The sequence below is a fragment of the Hemitrygon akajei genome, unplaced genomic scaffold, assembly GCF_048418815.1.
Source record: "Hemitrygon akajei unplaced genomic scaffold, sHemAka1.3 Scf000035, whole genome shotgun sequence".
In the NCBI taxonomy this organism is placed as follows: domain Eukaryota; kingdom Metazoa; phylum Chordata; class Chondrichthyes; order Myliobatiformes; family Dasyatidae; genus Hemitrygon; species Hemitrygon akajei.
Genome location: NW_027331921.1, coordinates 888,984 through 910,589, shown reverse-complemented (window position 1 = coordinate 910,589; position 21,606 = coordinate 888,984). Strand labels below are relative to the sequence as shown.

General features: G+C 46.4%; 1 protein-coding gene across 2 annotated transcripts in view; it reads right to left on the bottom strand.

Moving 5' to 3' along the window:
• LOC140720060 (uncharacterized) overlaps nt 1-21,403 on the bottom strand; it is a 39,789-nt gene extending 18,386 nt beyond the window's left edge. Inside the window, exon 1 of one of the 2 annotated variants that reach the window (XM_073034959.1) lies at nt 21,325-21,403. In XM_073034959.1, coding sequence (XP_072891060.1) covers nt 21,325-21,334 — 10 coding nt within the window. In that variant the 5' untranslated portion in view covers nt 21,335-21,403. The remainder of the gene's footprint in view (nt 1-21,324) is intronic. The other variant, XM_073034960.1, reaches the window with a different exon arrangement.
• Nucleotides 21,404-21,606: the final 203 nt, after the last annotated feature.

The following is a 21,606-nucleotide window of genomic DNA, read 5'->3' as shown; positions in this document are numbered from 1 at the left end:
CAAGAAAATAGCCTCTCCCAATCCACCTGTTGGCGAGGAATTTGGCCACAATATATTCTGCTCTGGCTTTTTAACCGCGTTCAGCCTGCAGACTATCACCCTGTTTCCTCTGTCCTACACGGTGGGTCTACCTACTTCCCAATATGCCCTCGTTACCACCCGCTCAGCTTCCCGAATAACCCTGAGTTCATCCAGTTCCAGATCCAGCTCCTTAACACCGAGTGTTAGAAGCTGCATCCGGATGCAATTTTCACAGGTGGAGTCGTCAGAGACACTGAGGTCTCCGCTTGCAAGAGGAGCATTCAACTATTTTGAATTTTTTGAAGCAGGAAAGTTGACGTTGAGAAAGCAGAGATTGTTGTCTATATGGACTTCAGTAACTCCTTTGACAAGGTTCCGCATGGAAGGATAGTCAGGAACGTTCAATCGTTAGGTATTTATATTAAAGTAGTAAAATGGATTCAACAGTGGCCGGATGGGAGATGCCAGAGAGTAGTGGTGGATAACTGTTTGCCAGGTTTGAGGCCGGTGACTAGCGGTGTGCCTCAGGGATCTGTACTGGGTCCAATGTTGTTTGTCATATACATTAATGAACTGGATGATGGGGTTGTAAATTGGATTGGATAGCATGCAGATGATACTAAGAGAGGTGGTGTTGTGCATAATGAAGAAGTTTGTCAAAGCTTGCAGACTGATTTAAGCCAGTTAGAAGTGTGAGTTGAAAGATGGCAGATGGAGTTTAATGCTGATAAGTTTGAGGTGCTACATTTTGGTAGGAATAATCAAAGTAGGACATACATGGTAAATTGTAGGGCATTGAGGAATGCTGTAGAACAGAGTGATCTAGGAATAATGGTGCATTGTTCCCTGAAGGTGGAATCTCATCTGGATAGGGTGTTGAAGAAAGCTTTTGGTATGCTGACCTTTATAAATCAGAGCATTGAGTATAGGAGTTGGGATGTAATGTTAAAATTGTATAAGGCATTGGTAAGTCCGCATTTGGAATATTGTGTGCAGTTCTGGTCACCAAATTATAGGAAAGATGTCAAAAAAATTGAGAGAGTACAGAGGAGATTTACTAGAATGTTTCCTGGGTTTCAGCACCAAAGTTACAGAGAAAGGTTGAAAAAGTTAGGTCTTTATTCTTTGGAGCGCAGAAGTTTGAGGGGGGACTTAGTAGAGGTATTTAAAATTATGAGGCGGTAGATATGGACGTGGATTGGCTTTTTCCATTGAGAGTAGGGGAGATTCAAACAAGAGGACATGAGCTGAGAGTTAGGGGGCAAAAGTTTAGGGGTAACACGAGGGGGAACTTCTTTACTCGGAGAGTGATAGCTGTGTGGAACGAGCTTCCAGTGGAAGTGGTAGAAGCAGGTTCGGTATTGTCATTTAAAGTAAAATTGGATAGGTATATGGACAGGAAAGGAATGGAGGGTTATGGGCTGAGTGCAGGTCGGTGGGAACAGGTGAGAGTAAGCGTTCGGCACGGGCCAGATGGGCCGAAATGGACTGTTTCCATGCTGTAGTTGTGATATAGCTATAACTCTATAGCCAGGCATGCCTACTGTTCATTCTGTGTAATTATGAAGAAGGATACAATAATTAAACCAAAAACAAATCTCTCATAAGATTTGAGCCTTCTCTCACACAAGACTCTGCTCCTTGAAGCGTTTAAGAGGTAAATAATCCCCACGATAACACTGCCCACTCCAACAATGGCCTCTATACTTGCACCGACCATATTTTTATTTGCCCTTGCGAATGAATCCCGGACCCTGAGTGGTTGCTGTTTAAACGCCGATACTGCCCGTGAATCGCTGCTTTTTAATGGCCGATCACCGACCCGTGTGAGTGATATTTACTTCACTCCTCCTCTTTGCTTGGAGACACCTAAATCACCTGTCTCTCTGACTCATACACAGAGGGATGCTCACTCCATACCATCCCATCACACAATTCCCTGCTGAATCTCCCACCGCATTGCCCCATGACACGCTTCCGGGTAAAAACACAGAGAGGAGCTCCTTCTTCCCCATCCCGAACACATTCCCGGGGTCAGAGAAGAAATGAAGCTCACTACAGGCAGTACCATCACACACATCTGGAGTTAGATACTGAGTGATGCACTCGCCACACAGCAGCATCATGCACTGTCAGTGTTCAGCCACTAGGGGGAAGCTCCATCTACGCCGTCTCATCACATGCTATCTGTTCAGTTGTTTTGTGAAGTCCGTCTCGATCCCCCTGGGGTATGGAGAACAAAGGCGGGAATGGGCGAAGAGCGTTTTTCTGGGAAGGGGCGGTGAGGTTACAGCCACTGGAGTAAGTTGGGGTGGAACCACACGATCGGCCTGACCACAAGGTGCATTGCAGAGATTCAGAAACGGGAGATTCATATTCGGGGGTAAAGAGGGAAGTGTGACAACAGACAAGAACTTTCACACTCCCTCATCTCACTTCCCTGAGAACACATGGATGGGCATAGGGGATGTGTGGGATGACGGAAAGAGGCTGAGTGTAGGAGAGGTGAGGGTGTGTGACGCATACGAGGAATGTTATGAAGATGGGAATTCGGCACGAGGATATGTAGGTTTCTAGTGAAGAGACGGGAGGTGGGCGGGTAATGGAGACCGCGAGGAGTGTGTCAGCATTATGGTGCAGTGTGTCGGACAATCGGTGTCACAATGAAGGACGTGTCGGTGTCACGGCGAGGGTGTGTCGGTGTCACGGTGAGTAGTGTGTCAGTCACTTGGCAGAGGTCACTAGTCACAGTGTGTGTTCCCCAGACTTGAACACCGAAGTCTCTCTGTCCTTCAACACGTCCCACTTTTCACAGTATACACCGTTCCCTTCTACACTGAGGAAACTGCACATGGGATCCAAATTGCCAAGTACACCTTCGCCAGAAAACAACTTGTCCAAATTCACTTTTTCCAGATCCATTCTGATCTAAAGTAGAATTGGTCTTGCTCCAATTTAGAATCTAAACCCGAGGACGGGACTATATTGAAAGTTATGACTTCATAATCACTGAGACATTGAGTGAAGCTCTCTCCACACAGTCCTATCATGCACTGCCAGGGTTCAGCCACAGGGGGAGCACCATCAACACCGTCATTGGTCATTTCTTCTGCAGTTTGAACGGGGTACGACTGCGCAAACGCGTGAAAGTGAGGCAGTTGGAAAGTTTAAAAACCAAGATGATTAACGGAGTGGGCGACGGTGTAGCCGGCGACGGAGTAGAGGGAGAAAGGTAAGGAAGGTTTTGGCTCGAGGGGCTTCGGCGAGCAGAGGCTGAGGACCAGCTTGCTTCGAGTGAGGTAAGGCAGGGTGAGGCCTCTAATTAACAGGACTAGGTAATGGAGGCAGCAGTTAGGGCAGTCGAGTGCTCCGTTTGCAAGTTTGTGGGAAGTCAGGGCGAGCACAGCTTTCCCTGATGACTACACGTGTAAAAGGTGCATCCAGCTGAAGCTCCTGGCAAACCGTGTTAGGGAACTGGAGCTGGAGCTGGATGAACTTCGGATCATTCGTGAAGCCAAGGCAGAAATAGACAGGAGTTACAGGGATAAAGTCACCCCTAAATGTCAGGAGGCAGATAGCTGTGTGACTGTTAGGAGAGGGGAGGGGAATAGCCAGACTGAGCAGAGCACCCCTGCGGCCGTTCCCATCAACAATTAGTATACCGTTTTGGATACTGCTGGTGAGGAAGACGTACCAGGAACAAGTTACAGTGGTTCCGTTTCTGGCACCGAGTCTGGACTCTCAGCTCAGAATGAAGGAGGGAAAAGAGGAGAGCATTGGTGATAGAGGATTCGATAGTTAAAGGGACAGATCGAGGATCCCTGATGCTCTGTTGCCTCCCTGGTGCCAGGGTCCGCGATAACTCTGAAAGAGTTCTGAGTATTCTAAAGAGTGAGGGTGAGCATCCGGGTGTCTTGGTCCATGCAGGGACCAATGACGTGGATAGAAAGAAGGAAGAGGTCCTGCAAAGAGAGTTTAGGGAGTTAGGTGCAGATTTGAAGGACAGGACCTCCAGGGTTGCAATCTCAGGATTTCTACCCGTGCCACGTGCCAGTGAGGTTAGAAATAGGAGGATAATGCAGCTGACGTGGCTAAGGAGCTGGTGCAGGAGGAAGGACATCAAGTTTCTGGACAATAGGGCCACTTTCCAGGGAAGGTGGGACCGGTTCCGACGGGACGGGTGGCGCCTGAAATGGAGGGGAATAACATCCTTGCGTGAAGGTTTGCTAGTGCTGCTGCGGGAAGTTTAAACTAGATTTGCAGGGGGAGGGGAACCTTAGTGTTAGAGCAGATAGTGAGGTGGTGGAGGATAACGGTCATGCGAGAACTGCAAGAATAGTGCCTGGAGTAAAGCCAGATCCAATACATAGAGAGGCTTTGAGGAAAGAGAAATAGAATAAAGGGTGTAAATGTATAAAGGTAGAAGGTCTAAAGTGCGTGTACTTCAATGCAAGAAGCATCAGAAACATAAGAGATGAACTGAGAGCCTGGAAGCATACATGGAATTATGATGTAGTGACCATTACCGAGACTTGGCTGGCACAGAGGCAGGAATGGATTCTCAAAATAACTGGATTCCAGTGTTTTAAATAAACAGAGAGGTGGGGATGGGGAGAGGTGTGGCATTACTAGTTAGGGATAATATTACAGCTACAGAAAGCGTGGGTAATGTAGCAGGATCCTCTTTTGAGTCAGTATGGGTGGAAGTCAGGTACAGGAAGGGAGATGTTACTCTATTCGGAGTATTGTATTGGCCCCCTGGTTGTAACAGAGATACCGTAGAGCAGATTTGGAGGCAGATTGTGGGATGGTACAACAATAACAGGGTTGTTATCATGGGTGACTTTAACTTACCGAATATTGATAGACACTTGAGTCGTTCCAAAGGTTTAGACGGGGCGGAGTTTCTCAAGTGCGTCCAGGACGGATTCCTGTCACAGTATATAGACAGGCTGAATAGGAGGAATGCCATACTAGATCTAGTATTAGGTAACGAGCCAGGTCAAAATCAGAAACCTCTCTGTGGGCGAGCATCTGGCCTTTATCATTATCATGGAAAAGGGTAGAATCAGAGAGGACAGGAACATTTTTAATTGGGGAAGGGTAACTTATGAGGCTATAAGGCTAGGACTTGCAGGTGTGAATTGGGATGAAGCTTTTGCTGGGAAATGTACTATGGACATGTGGTCGATGTTTAGGGATCTTTTACAGGATATAACGAATACATTGGTCCTGGTGAGGAAGGTAAAGAATGGTAGGGTGAAGAAACAATGGGTGAGAAGTGAGGTGGAGAATCTAGCAGGATGGAAGAAGACAGCATATTTGAGCTTTAGGAAGCAAGGATCAGATGGTTCTATTCAGGAATATAGGTTAGCAAGAAAGGAGCTTCAGAAGGGTCGTAGGAGAGCAAAGAAAGGGGCCTGAGAAGGCCTTGGCGAGAAGGGTAAAGGAAACCCGAAGGCATTCTTCAATTATGTGAAGAACAAAAGTTTGAGAGGAGTGAGGATAGGACCGATTAGAGATAAAGGTGGGAAGTTGTGCCTGGAGGCTGTGGAGGTGAGAGATGTTCTCAATGAATACTTCTCTTCGGGGTATTCAATGAATACTTCTGTTCGGGGTCTTCAATGAATACTTCTCTTCGGGGTCTTCAATGAATACTTCTCTTCTGTATTCACTATTCAGAGGGAACTTGATGACGGTGAGGATGTTGTATACATGGACTTCAGTAAAGCCTTTGACAAGGTCCCGCATGGGAGATTAGTTTGGAAGATTCAGTCGCTAGATATACATGGTGAGGTAGTAAATTGGATTAGACCTTGGCTCAATTGAAGAAGCCGAGAGTGGTAGTGGAGGATTGCTACTCTGAGTGGAGGCTTGTGACTAGTGGTGTGCCACAGGGAAATAGTGCTGGTTCCATTGTTATTTGTCATCTATATCAATGATCTGGATGATAATGTGGAAAATTGGATCAGCACATTTGCTGATGATACAAAGACTGGAGGTGTAGTGGACAGTGAGGACGGTTTTCAAAGCTTGCAGAGGGATTTATACCCGTTGGAGGAATGGGCTGAAAAATGGCAGATGGAGTTTAATGCGGACAAATGTGAGGTATTGCACTTCGGAAGGTCAAACCAAGGGAGAGCATACAAAATAAATGGTAGGACATTGAGGAGTGCAGTAGAATAGAGGGATCTGGGAGTACAGATACATAATTCCATAAAAGTGGCGTCACAAGTAGATAGGGTTGTAAAAAATGCTATTGGTAGATTGGCCTTTATAAATCAAAGTACTGAGTATAAGAGTTGGAATGTAAAGGGGAGGTTACATAAGGCATATGGAATTTGGTGTATTGTGCGCAGTTTTGGTCACCTAATAACAGGAAGGATATTAATAAGGTTGAAAGAGTGCAGAGAAGGTTTACAAGGATTTTGCAGGGACTTGAGAAACTGAGTTACAGAGAAAGGTTGAATAGGTTAGGACTTTATTCCCTGGAGCGCAGGAGAATGAGGGGTGATCTGATAGAGGTGCATAAAATTATGCTGGGTATAGATAGATTGAATGCAAACAGGCCTTTTCCACTGCGGCTAGGGGAGAAAAAGGAAACAAAGGGCATGGGTTAAGGGTGAAGAGGAAAAGTTTAAAGGGCACGTTAGTGGGGCTTATTCACACAGAGAGTAGGGGCAGTGTGGAACGAGCTGCCATTTGAAGTGTTGAATGCAGGCTCACTTTTATCATTTAAGAAAAGCTTGGACGGGTACGTGGATGAGAAAGGGTATGGAGGGATATGGTCTAGGTGCAGGTCAGTGGGACTAGGCAGGAAAATGGTTCGGCAGAGCCAAGAAGGGCCAAAAGGCCTGATTCTGTTTTAGAATGTTCTATGGTTGTATAGTTCTATGATATCAGATCCCCTCCAGTTCAGGTGTAAACCGTCTTCCATCTCTTCTATACACATCCCAGCTTCCTTGGAAAAAAAGTACAATGATTCCAAATTTTGGAGCCCTCCCACTTGCACCACGAGCTAAACTGTATGGTCTTCCTCTGCCTGGACACACTGGGACGGGTAGTGGTCCTGTCCTTTAATTTAATAGCTAAAGCCCTGACCACACTTTGCAGAACCCCCTTCCCATACATACCGATTTCATTTGTACATATATGCTGCTCACTCACTCACTTCAGAATCATAGAGAAGGAATGGTGTGTTGTGAAAAGAGGAAGGAAGGGGAGGAGAGTGGGGCCACAGAAAGGGTGTTCAGATTCAGCCGTTGGAGCAGAACGTGTGAGCTGTCATTTTCATGCTCCCTATTTCTGATTGGAGTCAGCTTAAACGCCGAAATCCACTGACCAATGACAAGGAGTCAGAGACAGAGCAAGAATTCCTCCATACAATCCCATCACACACTCCTGGGAACATACACTGAGTAACGCTCCCTCCGCAACCACCCACCACACACTCCGAGGTCATACACAGAGTAAAGCTCTGTGAGTTGACTGTGTGCTGCCGGAAGAGAAAGGCAGGGGAGGGGATGAGATTGAAGATTACGGGAAGGTGGGCCAGTGCTACTCCAAGGGGTTTAAACTAGTTTTGCAAGGGGACGGAAAACGAAGTGTGAGAGCAGCTAGTGAGGTGGAGGAGGATAAAGGTCATGCGAGAACTGCAAGTATAGTGCATGGAGTAAAGCCAGGTATAACATATAAAGAGGATATGAGGAAAGAGAAGCAGAATAAAGGGCGTAGGTAGTAAGGTAGAAGGACTAAAGTGCGTGTGCTGCAATGCAAGAAGCTTCCGGAACAATGGTGATGAACTGAAAGCTTGGATACATACTTGGAATTATGATGTAGTGGTCATTACGGAGACTTGGCTGACACCAGGGCAGGAACGGATTTTCAATACCCCTGGATTTCAGTGATTTAAAAGAGATAGAGAGCGGGGAAAAAAGTGGAGGAGGGGTTGGCATTACTGGTCAGAGATACTATTACAACTACCGAAAGGGTGGGTAATGTAACAGGATCCTCTTTTTAGTCAGTATGGGTGGACGTCAGGAACAGGAAGGGACCAGTTACTCTATTGGTAGTATTCTATTGGCCGCCTGGTAGCAGCAGGGATATTGAGGAGCAGATTGGGAGGAAGATTTTGGAAAGGTGCAAAAGTAACAGGGTTGTTATCATGGGTGACTTAAACTTCCTTAATATTGATTAGCACCTGATTAGTTTCCATGGCTTGTATGGGACAGAGTTTATTAAGTGTGTCCAAGACGGATTCCTGTCGCAATATGTCGACAGGCCGACCACGGGGTTGCCACACCAGCTATTGCATTAGGTAATGAACCGGGTCAGGTCATAGAGCTCTCAGTGGGTGAGCATCTGGGGAAAAGTGACCGCCGCCCCTGGCCTTCAGCATTATCATGGATCAGAAAGGACAGGATTTTTTTTTTAATTGGGGAAGGGTAAATTATGAGGCTATAAGGCTAGAACTTGCGGAGCGTGAATTGTGATGATGCTTTTGCAGGGAAATGTACTATTAACATGTTGCCATTGTTTAGGGATCTCTCGCAGGATGTTAGGGCTAAATTTGTCCCGGTGAGGGAGATAAAGAACGGTAGGGTGAAGGAAGCATGAGTGACAGGTGAAGTGAAAAATCTAGTCAGATGGAAGAAGACAGCATACATGAGGTTTAGGAAGCATGGATCCGATGGGGTTATTGTGGAATACAGGGTAGCAAGAAAAGAGCTTAAGAATGGGCTGAGAAGAGCAGGAAGGGGCTGAGAAGAGCAAGAAGGCATGAAAATGCTTTGCGAGTAGGGTAAAGCAAAACCCCAAGGCATTCTTCAATGATGTTAAGAGCAAAAGGGTGACAGAAGTGAAGATATGACCGATTAGAGATAAAGGAGGGGAGATATGTCTGCAGGATGTGGAAGTGAACGAGATTATGAATGAATACTTCTCATCGGTATTCACCATTGAGAGGGAACTTTGATGACAGTAAGGACAATATGAGTAGGTTGATGTTATGGAGCATGTTGATATTCAGGGAGAGGAAGTGTTGGAGTTGTTAAAATACTTTAGGATGGATTAGTCTTCGGGGCCTGACAGAATATTCCAAAGGCTGCTCTAAGTCGCGAGGGAAGAGATTACTCAGCCTCTGGCTAGGAATTTTATGTCCTCGTTGTTCACGGGAATGGTACCGGAGGTGTGAAGAGGCGAATATTCTCCGCTTGTTCAAAAATGTAGTAGGCATAGTCCGGGTAATTGTAGACCAATGAGCCTTACGTCTGTGTAGGAAAGCTGTTGGAAAAGTTTCTTAGAGATAGGATCTACGGGTATTTCGAGAATTATGGTCGGATCAGGGACAGTCAGCATGGCTTTGTGAAGGGAGGCCTGTGTCTAACAGGTCTGATAGATTTCTGTAAGTAGTTGATCCGGCATATAAATGAGTGTACTGCAGTGGATTTGATCTACATGGATTATATTGAGGCATTTGATAAGGTTGCACACGGTTGGCTTTTTCAGAAAGTCAGAAGGCATCGGATCCAGGGAATTCGGCCAGGTGGATTCAGAATTGGCTTGCCTACAGAAGGCAGAGTGTCGTGGTGGAGGGAGTACACACGGATTGGAGGGTTGTGACTAGTGGTGTCCCCCCAGGATCGGTTCTGGGACCCATACTTTTCGTGGTTTTTATAAACGACCTGGATATAGTGGTAGAAAGGTGGGTTGGCAAGTTTGCAGATGACACAAAGGTTGCTGGTGTAGTAGATAGTGTAGGGGACTGTTTAAGATTGCAGAGAGACATTGATAGCATGAGAAGAGGGCTGAGAAGTGGCAGATGGAGTTCAACCCGGAGAAGTTTGAGATGGTACACTTTGGAAGGACAAACTCCAAGGCAGAGTACCAAGTAAATGGCAGGATATTAGCTAGTGGGGAGGAGCAGAGGGATCAGGGGTACAGGTCAACAGATCCCTAAATGTTGTCTCACAGATAGATAGGGTAGTTAAGAAAGCTTCTGGGATGTTCGCTTTCATAAGTCGAGGGATAGAGTTTAAGAGACGCGATGGAATGATGTAGTTCTGTAAAACCCTGGTTAGACCACATGTGGAATAATCTGTCCATTCTGGCCGCATCAATATTGGAAGGATGTGGAAGCATTGGAAGGGTACAGAGGAGATTTACCAGTATTCTGCCTGGTGTAGAGAGTATGGATTATGATTAGAGATGAAGGGAGCTAGGTCTCTACTCTGTAGAGAGAAGGAGGATGAGAGGAGACATGATGGAGGTGTACAGGATTTTAAGAGGAATAGACAGAGTGTACAACCAGCGCCTCTTCCCCAGGGCACCACTGCACAGTACAAGAAGACATGGCTTTAATGTAAGGGGTGTGAAGTTCAAGGGGGATATTAGAGAAAGGTTTTTCACTCGGAGAGTGGTTGGTGCGTGGAATGCACTGCCTTAGTCAGTGGGGGAGGCAGATACACCAGTGAAATTTAAGAGACCACTAGACAGGTATATGGAGGAATATAGTTGGGGGGTTCTAAGGGAGGTAGGGTTTAAGGGTCTGCACAATATTGTGGGCCGAAGGGCCTGTATTATGCTGTAGGTTTTCTATATTTCTATGTTTCCACCCGTGAAGCCTCACTTAGACGAGTTCTCTTGTCTGTTCTGACTGTGCTGTGCGGTGACATTTTCTCAGACCTGTAATGTCACCTCTCCTCCCGTAATTCCTTCCGGTTTCTCACGTCTAAAAATAGGGAACACCGAAATATCGTGCTGTCCTGCTTTCCCCTCCTACACTCTACACTCAATAATGGCTGTAGAATCATATTCACTGTGTTGATTCATGCCCTGAGCTCAACTGCGCATCTCAGAAGCTTCCTGCATTGAAATATACGGAGCTCAGGGCACCAGTCGCACGATACACAACCTTTTGACTCCTGACATTTTTTTCTGAGGTATTAACAACATCTGTCTCCATATCGACTCCGCTATCTGCTTTCGAAATTTGAATCCCATCCCCCCCCCCCGCGCAAATCCAGTTCAACTGCTCTCCCAAAAACTCTCATGCACAGTACTGACAAACCTTCCCTCTAGGATATCAGTTCACCTCCAGTTTATCCGTGAACCGTCTTCTATCTCTTCTGTACAGATCACACCTTCCTTGGAAAAAATACAATGATTCCAAATTTTGGAGCCATCCCACCTACACCACGTGCTGAACTGTATGGTCTTCATAGGTCTGGGCACACTGAGACGGGTGGTGGTCCTGTCCGTTAATTCAATAGCTAAATTCCTGACCTCAATTTGCAAAACAACCTTCCCATACATACTGATTTCATTTGTACATATCTGCTGCTCACTCACCAAATTATGAATCATAGAGAAGGAATGGTGTGCTGAGAAAAGAGGAAGGAAGGGACGGAGAGTGGGGCCACAGATCGGGTGCTCAGTTTGCAGCCGTTGGAGCAGAGCATGTGATTTTCCATTTTCTTGCTCCCTGTCTCTAACTGGAGTCTGCTTAAACGCCGAAATCCACTGACCCATGACTAGGAGTCACAGACAGAGCGAGAATCCCTCCATACAATCCCATCACACACTCCTGGAAACACACACTGAGTAACGCTCCCTCCGCAAACATCCATCACACACTGCCGTGGTCAGACAGAAGTGCAGCGCGGTCCACACTGTCCCAACGCATACTTCGGGGTCATACACAGAGTGAAGCTCCGTCCATTCCGTCCTATCACATAATTTTTGGTCAGACAACCAGCGAAGCTCCCTAAATAATATACTATCACATTACCCGGGTCAGATATGTGAACCCCCCCCGCACCATCGCAGCACACTCTACTGGAGTCAGAAAAAGTGCGTAACCATCTCCCTCCTCCGTTCTCCCCATTCACCAATACCCAGCATTTCGGCGTTCCCACAGTCTCGAATTGAGTGTGCCTCTCGGAGATGGTATGTGTGTGTGTGTGTGTGTGTGACCTCACTGTGCGCTGCGGGTGGAGCAAGAATGGGGAGGAGAAAAGTGAGAGAAAGGGTGTTAAGTTTATAGATACTGAAGCAAGTGGTGTGGAACCACATGACCGGCCTGTGCATACAGAGCTGTGGAGAAGCTCAGATCCTGCTGATAGATATCCAGTGGAACAGGGGAGGTGTAACACCAGCCATCATCTCTCCCTCATACGCCCCACGATTGCCTGTGACACAGAGTGGGAGGAGAGTGGAGGGACGACGTAGATGGGGAGCGTTTAGCGGGTGGAGTGTATCACGGATACGGGGCGAGGCGTATGGGCGCGTACGGGATGATGCAGATGGCGAAGTGAGCAGGAGAGGGTTTGGATCACAGAGCCGGTGTTGCTTGTCGGCGAGGGATGGGTGACGGAGACGGGAGTTGTTACTGAGACTGTGACGGTGACCGGGAGGAGTGTAGGAGAGGGAGATTTTGACGGAGAAGGGAGGGTTTTGGCGAGAGAGAGATAGAGAGAGAGAGAGAGAGAGAGAGAGAGAGAGAGAGAGAGAGAGAGAGAGAGAGAGAGAGAGAGAGAGAGAGAGAGAGAGAGAGAGAGAGAGAGAGAGAGAGAGAGAGAGAGAGAGAGAGATTAGGACGTGTTCGTGTCAGATGAGGGTTGTGTCGGTGACACCAAAATACATTCAGTGTCCGTTTGAAGCACATCTCCGTGTCTCAGTAAGGGTTGTTAATCTCTTTCACAGCTTATGCAAACAGTACTGTCCCGTCTGCAATCAAATCTCACTAATACCTACAGTGTCAGGCTTACAGGCGTTGACTACTGACCTGAGCGCATTTGCTATGTAACTATATGATATAACCATATAACAATTACAGTACGGAAACAGGCCATCTCGGCCTTTCTAGTCCGTGCCGAACGCTTACTCTCACCTAGTCCAACCTACCTGCACACAGCCCATAACCCTCCATTCCTTTCCTGTGCATATACCTATCCTTTTATTTTTAATGACAAAATCGAACCTGCCTCTACCACTTCTACTGGAAGCTCGTTCCACACAGCTACAACTCTCTGAGTAAAGAAGCTCTCCCTCGTCTTACCCCAAAACTTTTGCCCCTTAACTGTCAACTCATGTTCTCTTGTTTGAATCACCCCTACTCTATTGTTGCCCTGCAAACAATACTTTCTGCATTGAAACGTACGCCCCTCAGAACATTAGTCCCAGCAAGCTCAACGTTTTTCTTCCTGACTTTGCCTGAGGTCTTAAAAACATCTGTCCCAAAAACTACTCGAATAGCCGTAATGGCGTTCTTGATTAAAGCTTCCAGCAACTCCAGTTTATACCACCACTGCCCCCCTCCCCCCTTTAATGGTAAACCTTACCGCTCGGATATTAGCTTCAGTCTAGTTTAAGTGTAAATTGAGAGAGTTGCTCATAGGAGGGGAAATGAAGGAGCTGAGCAAGATGGGGGCTGTGAGGCACAGCCTCCTGGCAGGAGTCTGTGCTGCCGCCCAGTGTTCGCTCAGCAGAATACAACCTGTGTTGTGAACAATTGTAGATTACCGTTGCATTCAAAGTGCCCAGGGAGATCAAGCTGCATAAATGTGTGTGTGTGTGTGTGTGTGTGTGTGTGTGTGTGTGTGTGTGTGTGTGTGTGTGTGTGTGTGTGTCTGCGTGCGTGCGTGCGTGCGTGCGTGCGTGTGTGTGTACGTGTACATAATGCGTGAATGTATTTCACTGATATCCTACATATGCTTGCTATCTTTCTATTTTATACATATTAAGTATGATTTGTGCCGTGTGGGACTGTTGGTGTTGTGTGTAGTAGCTTGGTCCTGGCTTATACATGAGCATTCCTGTATGAAGGAATTACAATTAAAATTAAATGGAATCAAATTGAAATGAAATTAAACAGTCTCGTCTGTAGAGGTCGCACCTTCCGAGGAAGACAGCCCCGTGATACACATATTAGTAGATCTCGTTCCAACCCTAACACTTTAGCCACTTCTGAAACTGAATGTTGTTTATAATTTTAGACTAAGCTTCACATACATAAGTTTGTAGAACCAGCTCTCTCTTCTTACCTATATACTTGTGCTTATCACGACCGAATGGCACCGACAAACCTCTTTCTCGTGCACATCTCGCTACATCTCACCACCTTCCCTTCTGAGCGACAGAATCATACTCAGAGCCAGAGACCTGACCGGTGAGACTTTCCCCTGCTTGGTCATTTGCACCTCTCCCCTCCCATCCAGAAGTGTCCAAAGTGGTCTACCTGTTATTGAACGAGTGACCACAAGAGGTCTCTGCATTGGCTCTGACTGTTTAACCCCTTTCATCTTGCTTTTCTTTAAACTTTTTTTTTATTTTTATTGAAACACAAACAAAAACAGAAATACTAAATATATACTAACAAAGCCGAGGAATCACACATAAGCAGCAACAAATATATAGCTATTAACTTTAAATATACAAATAAATAAGAAATCCACTCTAAACAAAAAGGCAGCAGGAGAGCACCTAAAGATTTCCAGTCGGAAGACATTTTGAGTTCTCTGGGGGAAAGACAGGCCAGACTGCGCAGGCGCGTGGCGTTCGGCTGTTGAGCGCGAATAGTTTAAAAAGGGCAAGGAATCTGCAGAAGTTTTTGATTCAGAACAAGACGGCAGCGGGAGAGCACTTATGGATTTCCAGCAGGAAGAAATTTTGAGTTTCCGGGGAAGAGAGAAGCCAGAATGCGCAGGTGCGTGACGTCAGACAGTTGACCGCGAACAGTTTAAAAAAGAAGGCAGCCAGATCCAGTGGGCAGCATTGGGAGCAGATAGCGGAGTGAGAGGCGGCAGAGTGATAGGGCTTTGGCTCTACGGACTTCGGCGGTAATGGGACGAGTTGAGACAGTTGTTGATTGCAAAAGGAGGTAGTATGTGCGTGAGGCCTGTTTTCCGTGGTCCCTCCACACTGTCCCATCACACACTCCCGGGGTCAGACACAGAGTGAATCTCCCTCCACACTGTCCCATCACACACTCCCGGGGTCAGAGACAGAGTGAGGTTCCTTCCACACCGTCCCATCACACACTCCCGGGTTCAGATGCGGACTGTAACTCCTTCTAGTCAGTCCGGACACACTCTCCCTGTTACAGACACAGAGTGGAACTTCTTCTTCATTGTCCCATCACACACTCGCGGTTCAGATATTATGTGTAGTTTCCCTCTACCCAGTCATTTCGAGTGGACAAGGAGGTAAAAACAAGGATGCAATTAATTCTAAGCCTTAACAAGGAACGGTGCGGCCACATTTGGAGAATTCTGATCAGGTTGGTAACCCTTAACGAGCAAACAATATGCTTATATTGAAAACAGGCCAAAGGAGGTTCACAAAAATGATTCTAGGATTGAGTGGCTTGCCATATGAAGACAGGATGATGGTTCTGGCAGGAATTCAGAATAATGAAGGGTGATCTTATTGAGAGTTTCGGCTTGTGAAAGGTCATGATAGAGTTGATGGGCAGAGAATGTTTCCTGTTTTAGGGGAGTCTCGAATCAGAAGACGCATCCTGAGAATAGTCTGATATCCGTTAGAAAGGCAATGAGAGGAATTTATTTCGCCACAGCAGGATGAATCTGCGGAATTAAAACCGCAAGCAGCCGTGGACAACGAGGCATTCGGTATGTTGAAGACAAAGTGTGAACAATTCTTCATGATTGAAGGCATGAAAGTAAAGCGGGAGAAGCCGGGAGAATTTAAATCGCAGGCAGAGTGGATCGGCTTTGGCTCAATCAGGCTTCGGCGAGAACAGGCAGAGACGAGGTTTGAACGGGGCACGACTGCGCAAGCGCGTGAAAGTCGGCTCTGAGGTCAGCGGGGGGATTTAAAAAGCGAGCAGAGGTTGAGCACGAGCTTCACTCCAGGTGAGGTAAGGCCGGGTAAGCTCCTTTAATTAGCTTAGGAGTAGGTAATGCAGGCAGCGGTTAGGGCAGTTGAGTGCTCCGTTTGCAGTATGTGGGAAGTCAGGGCGAGCACAGCTGTCCCTGATGACTACACCTGTTTAAAAGGTGCATCCAGCTGCAGCTCCTGACTACACCGTGTTAGGGAACTGGAGCTGGAGCTGGATGAACTTCGGATCATTCGGGAGGCAGAGGCAGAAATAGACAGGAGTTTCAGAGAGATAGTCCCCCCGAGGAGTCAGGAAACAGGTAGCTGGGTGACTGTCAGGAGAGGAAAGGGGAATATACAGGAAGAGCAGAGCACCCCTGTGGCCGTTCCCATCAACAATAAGTATACCGTTTTGGATACTGTTGGTGGGGACGAACTACCAGGGACAAGTTGCAGTGGTTGCGTCTCTGGGACCTAGACTGGACTCTCAGCTCAGAAGGGAAGGAGGGAAAAGTGGAGAGCAGTAGTGATAGGGGATTCGATAGTTAGGGAGACAGATAGCAGGTTCTGTGGAAGAGATCGATAATCCCGGATGGTCTGCTGCCTCCCTGGTGCCAGGGTCCGCGTTATCTCGGATCGATTTCTCAGTATTCTCAAGAGGGAGGGTGAGCAACCGGATGTCGTGGTCCATGTAGGGACCAATGACGTTGGTAGGAAGAGTGAGGAGGTCCTAAACGGTGAGTTTAGGGAGCTAAGTGCCAAGTTTAAGGACAGGACCTCCAGGATTGCAATCTCAGTATTGCTACCGGTGCCAAGTGCAGGTTGGTTTAGAAATTGCAAAATAGTGCAGATCAACACGTGGCTGAAGATTTTGTGCGGGAGGGAGGGCTTCGGATTTATAGACAGTTGGGCAGTTTTCCCGGGAAGGTGGGACCTGTGCTGGCGGGACGGTTGACATCTGAACTGGAGGGGCCAAGTATTCTTGCAGGTCGGTTTGCTAGAGAGGCTCCAGTGGATTTAAAACTAGATACGAGTTGGGAGGGGAGAGGAACAGATGTGTGGGAGACGGTAGAAAAAGAAGACAGGAAAGTCATTTGTACTGTTAGAGATAAACAGAGAGGATGAAGTGGAGAATTTCTTAAATACATTTATTTTAAGGCTAAGAGCATTGTAAGAAAGGTGGATGAGCTTAGAGCATGGATTGATACCTGGAAGTATGATATTGTAGTCATTAGTGAAACATGGTTTCAGGAGGGGTGTGATTGGCAACTGAATATTCCTGGATTTCGTTGCTTCAGGTGTGATTGAATCGGAGGGACAAGAGGGGGAGATGTTGCATTGCTTGTCCGTGAAAATATTAGAGCGGTGCTCTGGCAGGATAGATTAGAGGGTTTGTCTAGGAAGAATCCCTGGGTGGAATTGAGGAATGGGAAAGGTGTAGTAACACTTATAGGGGTGTATTATAGACCACCTAATGGGAAGCGAGAATTGGAGGAGCAAATTTGCAAGGATATAGAAGATATTTGTAGTAAGAACAAGGTTGTGATCGTGGGAGATTTTAATTTTCCACACCTAGACTGGGAGGCCCATACTGTAAAAGTGATGGATGGTTTGGAGTTTGTAAAATGTGTGCAGGATAGTTGTTTTTTTCTCTTTTTTTTTTTTTTTGCAGCAATACATAGAGGTACCTACCAGAGAATGGGCAGTGTTGGATCTTCTGTTAGGGAATGAGATAGGTCCGGTGACGGAGGTATGTGTTGGGGAGCATTTCGGTTCCAGTGATCACAATGACATTATTTTCAATATAATTATGAAGAAGGATAGTACTGGACCCAGGGTTGAGATTTCCGTTTGGAGAAAGGCTAACTTTGAGGAGATGCGAAGGGATTTAGAAGGAGTGGATTGGGATAATTTGTTTTATAGGAAGGATGTATTAGAGAAATGGAGGTCATTTAAATCGGAACTTTAGAGGGTACAGAATCTTTATGTTCCTCGTAGATTGAAAGGAAAGGTTAAAAGTTTGAGAGAGCTCTAGTTTTCAAGGCATATTGGAAACTTGTTTGGAAAAAAGAGAGATATCTAGAATAAATATAGGCAACATGGAGTAAATGAGGTGCTCGAGGAATATAAAGAATGTAAGATGAATCTTAAGAAAGAAATTAGAAAAACTCAAAGAAGATACCGGGTCGCTTTGGTAAGTAAGGTGAAAATAAATCCGAAGGGTTTCTACAGATATATTAATAGCAAAAGGATAGTGAGGGATAAAATTGGTCCCTTAGAGTATCAGAATGGACAGAGAAGTGTGGAGCCGAAAGAGATGGGGGGAGATTTTGAACAATTTATTTTCTTCGGTATTCACTGAGGAGAAGGATATTGAATTGTGTAAGGTAAGGGAAACAAGTAGGGAAGTTATGGAAACTATGACGATTAAAGAGGAGAAAGTACTGGTGCTTTTAAGGAATATAAAAGTGGATCAATCTCCGGGTCCTGACAGGATTTCCATAGGACCTTGAGGGAAGTTAGTGCAGAACTAGCAGGTGCTCTGTGGGAAATATTTCAAATGTCTTTAGAAACGAGGATGGTGCCCGAGGATTGGCGTAATGTTAATATTGTTCCATTGTTTAAAAAGGGAACTAAGAGTAAACCAAGCAATTATCGGCCTGTACGTTTGACGTCTGTGGTGGGTAAATTAATGGAAAGTATTTTTAGAGATGGATATACAATTATCTGAATAGACAGGCTCTGATTAGGAACAGTCAACATGCATTTATGCGTGGAAGGTCATGTTTGACAAATCTTATTGAATTTTATGAAGATTTTACTAGGAATGTTGACGAGCGAAAAGCAGTGAATGTTGTCCTTTTGGACTTCAATTAGACCTTTGACAAGATTCCGGACGGAAGGTTAGTTAGGAAGGTTCAATAGTTAGGTATTGATATTGAAGTAGTAAAATGGATTCAGCATTTGCTGGATGGGAGATGCCAGAGACTAGTGGTAGATAACTGTTTATCAGGTTGGAGGCCGGTGACCAGCTGTGTGCCTCGGGGATCTGTACTGGGTCCAATGTTGTTTGTCATATACGTTAATGATCCGGATGGTGGTTTGGTAAATTGGATTAGTAGGTATGCAGATCATACTAAGACAGGTGGCGTTGTGCATAATGAAGTAGGTTTTCAAAGCTTGCAGCGAGATTTAGGCCATTTAGAAGAGTGGGCTGAACGATGGCAGATAGACTTTAATGCTGCTAAGTGTGAGGTGCTACGTTTTGGTAGGACTAATCAAAATTGGGCGTACATTGTAAATGGTAGTGCACTGAAGAATGCAGAAGGACAGAGTGATCTAGGAATAATGGCGTATAGTTCCCTGAATGTGGAATCTCATGTGGATAGGGTGGTGAAGAAAGCTTTTGGTATGCTGGACTTTATATATCGGAACATTGAGTATAGGAGTTGGGATATAATTTTAAAATTGTACAGGGCATTAGTGAGGCCAAATTTGGCGTATCGTGTACAATCCTGGTCACCGAATTATAGGAGAGATTTCCGGATTGTTACCTGGGTTTCTGGCACCTAAGTTATAGAGAAAGTTTGAACAAATTCGATCTTTATTCCTTCCAGCGTTGAAGGTTGAGGGGGAACTTGGTAGATGTATTTAAAATTGTGGGGGACAGATAGAGTTGACGTGGATCGGCTTTTTCCACTGACAGTAGGGGAAATTCAAACAAGAGGACATGTGTTGAGAGTTAGGGGGCAAACGTTTAGGGGTAACACGAGGGGGAATTTCTTTACTCAGAGAGTGGAACCTGTGTGGAACGAGCTTCCAGTAGAAGTGGTAGAGACAGGTTCGGTATTGTCATTTAAGGTAACATTATATAGGTATATGGACAGGAAAGGAATGGAGCGTTATGGGTTGAGTGCAGGTCGGTGGGACTAGGAGAGAGTAAGCGTTCTGAATGGACTATAAAGCCAAGATGGCCTTTTTTCCGTGCTGTAATTGTTATATGGTTAAATCCTCGACTGGACGAGAGTTATTTTCCCTGATTAGGAAAGCCGCCTCTCGGGTGCCATCTCTCTCCTTCCTTTCTGGGCCATAGAGCCGTACTCAGTGTCAGAAACCGGACCGGTGAAACTCGTCTCTGCTTCCCCTTTGCACCCGTGTCCCTCACCCAGAAATATTCAAAGTGGCATAACAGTTATTGAACGTGTTGGCCACAAGGGGTCTCTGCCCTGGCTCTCGCTATTGAACTCCATTCCTCTGCCTGAATGTCACCCATTTACTTGTGAATTTCTCATTTGGTCTAACTTTCTACCAATATGTCCAACTTATCATCCCCTCAGTTTCCCGAATGATCCTGAGTTCATCCTGTTCAGGTTCCGATTCTTCAGCGGTTAGTGTTAGAATCTGGATGTACTTCCCACAGGAGACACTGAAGTTCTCCCTGCCGCCCCACGTCCTGCAAGAGGAGCATTCAGCTCTCCTGTCAGACATGCCTACCGCTCTAACTGTGGAATTATAAAGAAAGAACCAATAAGTAAACGGAAAACAAACCTAAAGACAGCTTGTCCCTGTCTTAGTTTACTTTCTTTTGCTTATTAATCAACTTCCCTGATTGGCTGTTGTTCGAACAAACACGAGGCGCTGCTTTCTAATGCTCACATTTTCCCCGATCCCGAACTCTGATTGGAGGATGTGCCAATGCCTAATTTATATGAGTCTATGACTCTGTCAGTCAGACAGAGAGGGAATCTCCCTCCATATCATCACATCACACACTCCCGGAATCAGACACTGAGTGAATCTCCCTCCACACCACCCCATCACACACTCCCGGAATCAGACACGGAGTGACGCTCCCTGAGCACGATGCATCACACTTTTTGGAGTCTGACAAGGAGTGAAGCTTTCATCACACCGTCCTATCGTGCTCCTCCCGGGGTCAGACACAGAGCAAAGCTTCCTCCACACCGTCACATCACACACCCATGGTTCAGACTCAGAATGTAGCTCCCTCCACACTACCCGTTCAGATATTATGTGCGTCCCCCTCCACCCGCACTACCGCATGAGAGGCTACTTGAAACAGAAACGGAGCACAACTCCCTCCATCTCCCACTCTCCCCTCAACAATCCCCATTCCTGTACTCCGACGTTCCTGTAGTCCCGAATTCCGTCTCGGATGTTGTGTGTGGTGTGTGACCTGATCTGGGTTATTCAGGTTTATCACTTCCCCATTGCCCGCTCTTACCCTCTCTCACCCCATCTCCCACCATCCTTTCTCGGCTGCTTCGCTCCGCGGCCTCCCACACTCCCCCTTCTCTCCCCTCACACCTTTTCCCTTTCCCTACTCCTTTGACCCCCAGCCCTCCACTCCTCCCTCCCCTTGTCTCTCCCTCAATTCCACCCTCACGCGTCTCCAGAAAGCCTCTCTCTCTCTCACCATTCCCACCTTCCCCGCCACCTCCGTACCTTTCACCATTCCGGTGGTCCTGAGTTGTGCGTCTGTCTCAGAGACTGTGTGCCTGCGTGTGAGAGAGACAGAGCCGCTGTGTTGTGGATGGAAGAGGAAGGAAGGGGAGGAGAGGTCTGGGTAGGGGTGGGGTGGTGAGATTGCAGACACAGCAGGAAATGACGTGGAACAACATGCTGGACCATTCTACAGTGAACTGTGGAGAGGTTCGTTACAGAGGGATGTGTCTCCGGGGGGAAACGGACGATAACTGTTTGTCAAGTTGGAGGCCGGTGACTAGT